Source organism: Quercus suber, unplaced genomic scaffold (assembly GCF_002906115.3).
Source record: "Quercus suber isolate HL8 unplaced genomic scaffold, Cork oak 2.0 scaffold_211, whole genome shotgun sequence".
Lineage (NCBI taxonomy): Eukaryota > Viridiplantae > Streptophyta > Magnoliopsida > Fagales > Fagaceae > Quercus > Quercus suber.
Window position 1 is genome coordinate 366,945 of NW_027069669.1, and position 11,215 is coordinate 378,159.

At 39.0% G+C, this 11,215-nt stretch overlaps 1 protein-coding gene across 1 annotated transcript; it reads left to right on the top strand.

Annotated features, from left to right (window-relative positions):
• The first annotated feature begins 8,179 nt into the window (after positions 1 to 8,179).
• LOC136070117 (uncharacterized) lies at positions 8,180 to 8,713 on the top strand. The gene has a single exon (XM_065779546.1). The coding sequence runs from the start codon at positions 8,180 to 8,182 to the stop codon at positions 8,711 to 8,713; it is 534 nt and encodes a 177-aa protein (XP_065635618.1).
• Positions 8,714 to 11,215: the final 2,502 nt, after the last annotated feature.

Consider the following 11,215-nt stretch of genomic DNA (forward strand, 5'->3'; position numbering starts at 1 on the left):
TCCCGCCACAAAAGGGTACAACTACAAGGAAAGATTTATTAGGGTGTGTTTGTGTGTTGAAGATTATTTTGGGAAAGTGAAAGGACATGACAGCGTCCTAGAAATAGCGTTGTCGTCTATCCATCCTCCACTTGTCAATAAGTCAATCCACAAATGCAAATTTCATGCGATGGTGAGAGGAAGGTCAGGAATTTAAGGTTAGTTTGGTACGTGTGTTTAAACAATAGTTTTTAATTTTTTTTAGAAATATATGTAGATAAAAAAGTGTGTAAAAATATGTATATAATGTTTAAAATCTGAAAATATATGTTTGAACTCACATACCAAATGGAGCCCAAGTATGTAAAAAAGAGTTTCACATAAACATAAACATATATACATGCTTAAAGCATTTGTAGCAGTGGTGGTATAAAGCAATAATGCTATATTTTAGCTCCACTTTCATTAAAATGATGCTCCAGCAGTGGAGCTAAAGCAAAAAAATTTAGATGATTCGCTACAGTGCACATCTAAAAATAGATGTGCACTGTAGCTTGGAGCTAAAACTAAAAAATAATTTTTTATTCAACTGATCCACTTGTTCCGATTTTTTTTTTCATTTATCAAAACCGGTCAGTCTTCACTCTCACTGTACTCTTACTCTCTCTCGTTCATCTCTCAACTCTCAAGCCTCCAAGCCTCTCAAGCTCACACACAGACACTCCGGTACAATCACTGCCATCCTCAACTTCGGTACGGTCACCGCCATCCTCAACTCCGATGCGGTCACCACCATCGTTAACTCCGGAACGGTAGCCGTCATCGTCAACTCCGGTACAGTACAACCTGCAAAAAAAAAAAAAAAAAAAAAAAAAAAAAACATTTTATCAAATCTGGTCTCATGATTCACTCTCTCTCGTTCATTGTCATCTCTCATCTCAAGCCTCTCAAGCTCACTCTCTCAACGTCGCCGACCCGACCATCGTCAACGTCGCCGCCATCGTCAAGTTCAGACCCACGCCGCCGATCTGCCTCAGACGCTCTTCGCTTCTGCCAATCCACTTCAGGTTAGTTGTCTCTGTCTTCTTCATGTGGATGCGTTGGGTTTTTTATTTGAGTATTAACATCCGATCCGCCGATCCGCCGATCCTCTTCGCGTTGGGTTTTTTATTTGGGTATTATGATTTGGATCCACTTCATATGGATTTCTCTGTTGTTCTGGATTCTCTGTTGTTCTCTGTTGTCCTGTTCATGTGGATCCACTTTTTATTGTTGTTCTGGATTCTTGATAATTTTGGGGAAAAAGATTTGGTGATTGGTGTTTCTACTCTCTGTTGTTATTATTATTTGATTATTGTTATTATTATTTGATTGTTTGGTGTTTCTACTCTCTGTTGTGGATGCTTGAAAATAGAACTACCACCGAATTGCAAATTTGGATGAGATAGCATTGGTGTAGGGATTTTGTTTTAATGTTTCACATCTGATTTGGGTGGACTTTGTTGGATATATTGTTGCACAAAACTAGAAACAGAGCACATATTTCTTGTGGTCATTTTAATGTGAAATTGTTAGTTTGGTTTTGAGATGCTCAAAAATGAATTTGGTATTTTCTTTATCAGTGGGATTAAGTTACATGTCAAATTAAATATTTATGCATAATCATGTTCTATTGTTATAATTTTAAGTATTTTAAGTTTTGATATAAATGTTGGTTTGGGAATTTTCTGTGTGCAGGGAAGTTTGCAATTTTTTTTTTCTAAATTTATGGAGTCGCATAGAAACCTACCATATTTTACGGGTATCATGAATGGGGATATAGAAATTGACTCGCAATTTTTGGGAACGGCTCAAAATACTCCTTTGTCAGTTTCTGATTCTCCACCTCCACCTCAACCTCAACCTTAACCTCAAGTTGAAAATGTCTCTTCTGCAAAAGGAAAACGAGGCTCTAACTTTAGTGTAGAGGAAGATAAACTCCTAGTGGCAGCATGGCTCAATACTAGTGTTGATGCCGTAAATAGTAATGAACAAACATAAAATACATTTCGTAAAAAAGTTTGGGAGTATTTCCAGAAGTACAATACATCTGGTACTACACGTACTGTTGTCTCCTTGCTAAGTCGTTGGGGAGTGATTAGTGAAAAGGTAAATAAGTTTGCTGGGTGTATGGCTCAAGTTAATGCACTTCATCAAAGTGGTACAATTGAAGAAGATAAGGTATAAATTATATTGCAATAGTGTTAACATGTCCATTTACCAATAGTTTGAAGATATTAATTATGTTATATTTCTTTTAATGTTTTTAGATTAAAGATGCAAAGGCTTTGTTTATAGAGAAGCACGAGAAAGCCTTTCTTCTTGACCATTGTTGGCTCATGTTAAAGGACCAACCAAAGTTTGCCGACCCTAGCAATGCTAAATCAAGATCATCTGTGCCTCTAACTCCAGAGTCAATATCTATTGGCGAAGGGGATTGTGGGTCCGAACTTGGTGACTCTTCTAATTTTGAGAGACCTATTGGTAGGAAGGCGGAAAAGGCCATCCGAAAGAACAAAGCCACCAGAAAAGATGTAGGGGAATATTTGAACAAGAAATTGAAATTGATTGAGGATGTAACTCGATTGGAAGAGGAGAAAATGTTTATTAAGAAAGAAAAACTTGCGGTTGAGAAGGAAAAAAATGATGAAAAACTTAAGATTGAGAAGGAAAAAATCATGATTGAGAAGAAAAAATTTGAGATAACGGAATGGTTAGAGGAGGAGAGAATCATGATGAAAGATACAAGTGGCTTGACCGGAGCACAAAAAGCTTTTTATGAACAACTCCAAGAGGAAATCTTGGCAAAACGAAGATTACGTAATTAATGGGTTTGATTGTATTTTGGATGTAATTTAGGCTTTAATGTATTTTGTAGTGGCTTATGTAGGCCTTTATGTATTTTGGTAGTAACTTTATGTATTCAATAGTGGCTTATGTCACTTGACTTTAATCTTAAACTAGATGTATGTATTTGTGTTGTGACTTGAAGTGCAATCTCTTTTTTCTTTTGTTAAGTTCCATTTGGTCTTGTGATAGGCATTGATATAATTCTTTGTAGATTGAAAAATGAAACAATTATATATCTTGCTGTTACAGCCACTATCAGTGTCTTTGATCCAATTATTTGTATTCATTGAACATTCTTAGTATCATAAGCTTGGTTTTGAGATGACAGGTCTTAGAATAAATCTATGAACAATGAGCATTCATAGTATTTCTTATTTTACTTAATGCTTGAGAGTAAGCACAAAATTGTGTTTATGTTGTGACTTGTGCGTGAATTGGTTATATTCATTTTGTTGTGGCTTATATCACTTGGCTTTAATCTTGCATTTATAGTAATAATTGCTTTCCAATTGTCTTGAAAGTTGCATCCATGGATAACTATTTGGTTCGCAAGTTTCTTTTTGATAACTCAGATGAAGATGAGATCATCGAAGAATTTGTTATGGAAACATCACAACCTAAACGTCGACGTTCTATCCAACGTAATCATTTGGCGGGTCATGAGAGGCTTTTTCTGGATTATTTTGCTCCCACACCAGTATATCCATCTACTTTATTTCGTAGGAGGTTTCGGATGAAGCGTTCTCTTTTTCTCCGTATTCAATCTAAGGTAGAAGCTCATGACTCTTACTTTGTTCAAAAAAGAAATAGTGCCAACAAACTTGGTTTATCTTCATTACAAAAGATAACTGCTGCACTTAGAATGCTTGCATATGGAGTATCGGGTGATTTGATAGATGAATATATGCGAATTGGAGAAACTACTGCATTAGAAAGTTTGAAAAAATTTGTTACTGCAGTAATTGATGTTTTCTCTGAGGAATACTTGAGAAAACCAAACAATGAAGACATTGTTAGACTGTTAGCTCATGGAGAACGCCGAGGTTTTCCAGGTATGTTAGGTTCAATTGATTGCATTCATTGGAAGTGGAAAAATTGTCCATCTACATGGAAATGTCAATATTGTGGTTATATTCATGAACCTACTATTATTTTGGAGGCAGTAGCATCATATGATCTTTGGATATGACATGCATTTTTTGGGTTACCTGGGTCAAATAATGACATTAATGTGTTAGAGCGGTCTCATGTATTTAATGAACTTGCTGAAGGACGTGCTCCTGCAGTACATTACTCAATCAATGGTCATGACCACACAATGGGATATTACCTTGCTGATGACATATATCCAAAGTGGGCAACATTTGTTAAAACAATCCCAGCTCCACAAGGACATAAGTATAAATTATTTGTAGCATCCCATGAGGTGTGTAGGAAGGATGTTGAGCGTGCATTTGGAGTGCTTTAAGCACGTTTCGCAGTTGTCCATGGACTTGCACGATTTTTCCATCTTGAAACACTCCAAAAAATCATGAAAGCATGTATAATTCTCCATAACATGATTGTTGAAGATGAGCGGGATGATAATGAAGTGGTAGACTTGGATTATGAACAAATTGATGGAATGGATAATCCTCCTCTGCAAGTGTTACGTGAACAAAGTGATGGATTTATGTCATATATTGAGAGGCATGGACGCATTAGAGACCGAGAAATTCATTTTCAAATCCAGTCGGACCTCATTGAACATTTATGGCAATTGCAAGGCGAGTCATAGGAACTTTCTTTTTTGTATGTTGAGAAGCATGAGTCATCGAAATTTGTGCGAGTGTGTGAGTTTTATTGTAATTTGGTTTGAGTTATGTACATGAGTAATGTATGGACTACTTTGTTCTTGCTATAATATGTGTTTTATTTTATATGTTTTTTTATAAAGTTCTTGCATTTTATAGTTCACATTGTTCCAAGATTACTTCTGGACAATTGAGACGATAATAGGCTATCATGATGATTGAAAAATTGTTTTAGTAAAAAAAAATGTATTAAGTATAATTTGGGGTTAAAAAAATTATTTGTTAACACTAGACGATTATTTGCTATCATGTGGTGGCGGCGGCGGCGGTGGCGATGGCGGTGGTGGAAGAGTCGATGGCGGCGGCGACGGCGGTAGCGGTGGCGGTGACGGTTACAGGTGGTTGTGATTGTTGTTTATTGTAGTAGATATATTATTTTATTGTAGTATATATATTATTTTATTGTATTGAAAGTTAAAATAGATCCACTGCTGCAGCATGTGTGTAGGTATAATAGATAAAGTAACTTTTGGTGGAGCTAAAAAGCTAAATTTTTAGCTCCACTACTGTGGATGCTCTTAGATTAGGGTAGAATAAAATTTCTATTTTGTATAAAAATAAAATATAATATAATTGGAACAACGTTTGTAGACAAACTTTGATGGCTTTTACTTTTTCTAAGAAAATGCTAGAAGTCTAGGACTACAACTTGACACAATAACACGTGTTGAGTTATGAGTAGTGGAAAAAAAGTAGCAGTATATATGAGTCCACACCTTTATCACTTACAATTTACATGGCAAGTTATGACAAAAGTTGTATAAATAATTGTGATGATGGCATTTTTCTTTCACATGACTCATTTAACCTAACACACACTTGTTATGTGCATTGCACACATATTAGCTTCTTAGAGGAAGTTGAAGTCTAAGTCTATAACTAGGTTTGTAGCCAAATTTTATACATAAAAATGTTTTATTGCGCTTTTTTTTATATTAATTTTATGACAAAATTTAGTTACAAAAATTGTTGTAGCGTAAAACTACAACCTTACTTAACATCATTAATGATGAGGTATGAAATCAATAGGCTGTATGCTCCAAACTCTAAGTTAGATCGACAACCTGAAAAAAGAAGAAAGACTCTTAGAGTTGATTGGGGTATAGAACCGGCCAAATTCCTTTGACAATTAAGTCAATATTTCTCTCAATGACTCAAATTTGAGAAGTGGATGAATAGTTGTGTATACCTTGCCTTGATGAGGTTTGGTCCTTTTATAGAAAATTTGGAGTGGGTCTACTTATTAGGTGTCACTATCATCGTGAAAGATGTCTAGACTAAGTGGGGAGAGTAGAACGAATTTTGGGGAATTCACCTCACGTCTCGGAATAGTGCATTATGGTGTAACCGGTCTTAGTTTGCAAGGAACAACTTAGAATTTACTGAGTGTTCATCCATCATCTATGGTCACTTGTCTTTAGATGACAAAATTGCTCCTTCCTGGTGTTACTGCTTTCTTCTTTCCTTGTAGACGATTATCTTGGACAGATGTTGTTCTCTTGGACAACGCTTATGGACGATTTGTACTTTTTATATTACACATCAATTAGCATTACTGCATATTTTGAAAATCTAACCGTTGAAATGCATGTTATTTAAACTCTTAATACACATGTCAAGTTTTGTGTCAATCAGATATTGTTTATGTGGGGGGAAAAAGCCTAACCTTACGTAGTGGGCCTAGGGCCCTATTTGAGGATTACTGTTTATCCAAAGAGAAAGAACCGGCTGAGATGGAGTCCATCTAGAAGAAGGATACTTGGAAACAAAGGATGAATACAATCTGAAAAGGTCGTCAGCAGTCCGAAGAGGTCTTACTCCTCAGATACAAATGGTCTTGATTAATCAAACGTATGGAAGGTCCGAATGATCTTCCTAGCAACCCCAATGATAAAGATAAACTTTAAGTATGTCTGGAGATGATAAAAACGAAGAAATATCTAAATGAAAAGCTGCTACCACCGTATTAAATCCACTGCAACAATTTTTCTGACCGCATTTATGTAGAGAAGACCCCTGAACAGTGTAACCTCAGCGACCGCCACTCACAAAAAGTTAAAGAAGATACATGACATGACATACACTCAAGTAGGTATCTAGATGAGGAACAAGTAGATGATGGGGATGATGGGGAAGGAGGCTATATAAAGAAGAAGGGCTCCTGATAAAAAGGTGGGGAGAGACGAGAGAAGAAGAAAAAGAAAGGTCTTACTGTAGCCCTAAGAACTATAATCATTATTCAATTTATCATAAGCCTCTTCGAACTTCAACTTATTTGATCTTTACGTGTATTTTTATGCTGGTTTATACTTGGACATTGTGATCAACAGTTGTGAATTCTACAGTCAACCTAGCTCTATCATCCACACTCTACAAATTTATTATTTTGGGCTTGAGCCACAAATCCTAACCCTACAATTGGTGCCGTCTGTAGGGAAAGCTTGAGCGGAAGTGGAAGCAACAGTTGATAATGGCTGAACCAACGCAACAACCGGCAGAATCTGGAGCATCCCAACACATAGACCCTTTTCTCCATTTGGAGCAGTGACAAGATCGTGAAGGCAGCGTGCATATTACGCACCATGAGCGAAGTCAACCGCATAAAGGAAGTCACGTGTTTCATGCAGAGAAGAACAACATGCAACTGGAAATTGAGAGGCTAAAGAGGGAGTTGCGCCATGCAAAGAGAAAACGTATTTCTTCACATTCTGATGAGGATTAGGGTGACGAGTAAAATGTCACTTACGAGCAAAAATCTCGGACACCAATCAGTGAATCCTTTTCATACGAAGAAGATCCGCCGTCGCAAGAGGCAATCTCAAAGCCCATCATGTGGAGGAGTAGGAAACGATGCTATGAGCAAAGTCTTGAATCAAATCTCTAAGTCACCCTTCACGTATAGGATTGAAGGAGCGAGACTTTCTCGACGTTTTAACCAGCCGACCTTTACCATTTATAATGGTAAGATGGACCCTGTGGAACATGTGAGCCACTTTAATCAAAGGATTGCTGTCTACTCTAGAGATGAAACTCTGATGTGTAAAGTCTTCCCCTCCAGTCTTGGACCGGTTGCAATGAGGTGGTTCAACAGCCAAAAAGCAGATTCCATCAATTTCTACAAAGAGCTCACTCAAGCATTTGGTTCACGTTTTGTCATATGTCGAAGAGTGGCCAGGCCCTTGTCTTTTCTGCTATCCTTGAGCATGTAGGAGGGTGAGACCCTGAAGGCGTATTCAGATAGGTATTGGGAGATGTTTAATAATATGGAGGGCAACTTTGATGCAATGGCCTTCGACACGTTTAAGCTCGGCCTCCCTACTGAACACGGTTTAAGGACGTCCTTGTCTGGTAAACCTGTTACTAACACGCGTTAACTCATGGACCGTATTGAAAAATATAAAAGAGTTGAAGAAGATCAACAACAAGGGAAGGGTAAGGACAAGGTTATCCCCTAGAAGATGAGGGATTTCAGATTGGACCGTTACAATAACAACAAGTCACGGAAAGATTTTGTTGGGCAGTCAAGATCAGTAAATGTTCAAGCAGTCAATACTGTGTTCAAGGAGCCAGTCCACCAAGTTTTGGAAAAGATCAAGAATGAACCATTCTTTAAGTGGCCGAGTAAGATGATAGGGAATCCTGAGAGACGCAATCACAATCTCTATTGCCAATACCACCAAGACCATGGGCATACCACTGAAGATTGCAGAAGTCTGTGGGATCATTTGGACCAATTGGTCCACAAAGGTAAATTGAGACACCTCTTACATCACTCTAGTAGCCGAGGAGGTCAGATGAATTTCGAGTCCCAAAGAAGTGATACTTCAAAACCTTCATTAGGAACTATCAACGTCATCTTCGCAGCACCAGGAAGAACAGGGTTTTGGCCATCCAAGGTTATGTCAGTAGCTCGGTTAACAGCAGGGGACCTTGGCCGGGATTCGAAGAGGGCTAGATCGGTTATCCAACTGGTTTTAGGCTTTTCAGATTAAGATAAGATTGGAACCATCCAACCTCATGATGACGCTCTGGTAGTCACCCTCAGAATTAGAGGATATGATATGAAGAGGGTAATGGTGGACTAGGGTAGCGCGGTGGAGATAATGTACACTGACCTCTACAAGGGGCTGAACCTAAAACCTGATGACTTAACACCATACTGTTCTCCCTTGGTTAGCTTCGAGGGAAGAACCGTCACCCCGAAGGGCCAGATACAGCTGCCTGTACAGACTGGCTCGAAAGTAGTAGAGGTGGACTTCATTGTTGTAGATGTGTATTCCCCTTATACGGCAATTGTAGCCAGACCTTGACTACATACGCTAGGGGCTGTTTCCTCTACTTTGCATCAAAAAGTTAAATATCCATCTGAAGGGTAAGTTTGTGAAATCTGTGGAGATCAATCCTCGGCCAAACAATGCTTGGCAGCTGCCATCCAGCACAATCCCGAAATTGAGCCCTCGGTCGGGGCCGAGAGAGATTTATAGTAGCTAAAAAATTAGGTATCGCCAGTCGGTGATCTAGATGAAAGCATTAGATGTGAGGATTTAATAAAAGTTCTAGTTAGGGACAATCTCGAAAGGTTCTTTCAAGTCGGATCTCAGATACCTCTACCAGAAAAGGAAGAGCTAATTGAGTTCCTTAAGAGAAATCTTGACGTATTTGCCTGGAATGCTTATGAAGCCCCAGGAGTGGATCCAGAATTCATTTGCCACCATCTGAAGGTCAACTCACTGATTGTCCCCAAGAAGCAGCCTTCTCAGCGCCCATCCAAAGAACATGCAGATGCAGTCAAAGAAGAGGTAATGAAGCTCAAACGAGCTGGAGCTATTAAAGAAGTTTTTTACCCTGAATAGTTAGCAAATACTGTGGTGGTGAAGAAAAAGAGCGGGAAATGGCGAGTCTGTGTAGATTTTACCGACTTAAATAAGGCTTGTCCTAAGGACCCCTTCCCTATACCAAAAATTGATCAACTAGTAGATACCACTGTCAGCCATCCTCGGATGAGTTTCTTGGATGCTTTCCAAGGCTACCACCAAATACCGTTAGCCCCAGATGACTAGGAGAAGACCACTTTTGTTACCCTTATTGGTAATTACCATTATAAAGTGATGTCATTCGGTCTGAAAAATGCAGGCTCTACTTACCAACGAATGATGACAAGGATGTTTGAGTCACAACTGGGCAAAAGTATTGAGGATTATATAGATGACATGGTGGTGAAAAGCAAAGTCGTTTCTAAGCATGTGAAGGACCTTGACAACACTTTTGAAATCCTAAGAAGGCACAAGCTACGTCTGAACGCTTCCAAATGCTTATTCGATGTAGGGTTAGGCAAGTTCTTGGGATACATGGTGACACACAGGGGAGTTAAGGTTAACCCCGATCAGATAAAGGCTATCCAAAATCTACAGTCTCCTCAGAATCCGAAAAAGGTACAGAAATTGACATGAATGGCCACTGCCCTGAACCGATTTATCTCTCGGTCGGCAAATAGGTGTAAACTTTTCTTCTCACTAATCAACAAGTGGAAAGGATTTGAATGGATTGAAGAATGTGCTTCGGCATTTTAACAACTCAAAGACTATTTGGCTCGGCCACCAATTATGTCTAGTCCTGAACCAAATGAGGTCCTGTTTGCCTATATTGCTGTGGCTCCCTATGCCGTAAGTCTAGTACTGATATGAGTGGATCAAGGTGTACAAAGGCCAGTTTACTATGTGAGTAAATCTTTACATGAGACCGAGATTAGGTACTTGCAGTTGGAGAAAGCTATCTTGGCAGTAGTACTCGGAACACAAAAATTGCCTCATTACTTCTAAGCACATACGGTCGTCGTGCTTACACAACTCGCGCTTAAATCCATACTTCAAAGTGCCGACTACACAGGAAGAATAGCCAAGTGGGGCACTATCCTGGGGACTTTTGATATCAAATACATGCCTCGCACTTCAGTCAAGGGGTAGGTCCTTGCAGATCTGGTGGCCGAGTTCACGGAACCTAGTCTAGAAGAAGTAACGACAGAGAAGGACATGGATGGAAAATTGGTTGGCATGATTTCTCAATAAGGCCCCTCCCATTGGGAACTGTATGTGGACGGCGCAGCGAACCAGAAAGGTTCTGGAGTGGGGCTAGTGCTGATATCCCCCGAAAGAATCATCATTGAAAAATCGTTAAGGCTGGATTTCTTGGCAACAAATAATGAGGCGAAGTACGAAACCCTATTGATGGGAATGTCTATGGTCCAAAGAATGGGAGGAAAGGTAGTGGAATTATTCTCGGACTCAAGGTTAGTCGTGGGTCAAGTACAAGGTAAGTTTGAGGCGAAGGATGAGAGAATGCAGAGATACTTGAGCCGAGTTAAATGTCTGCAATTGAAGTTCAAATTTTTCAGTTTGCTGCACATCCCCAGAAGTGGTAACGCATATGCTGACTCTCTGGCCACACTCGTTACCTCTTCAACGCAAAATTTGCCAAGAGTTATCCTCGTCGAGGAC

Excerpts from the sequence above, each read along its gene's own strand:
- LOC136070117 (XM_065779546.1), top strand. The coding sequence starts at position 8,180 with ATGAGGGATTTCAGATTGGACCGTTACAATAACAACAAGTCACGGAAA.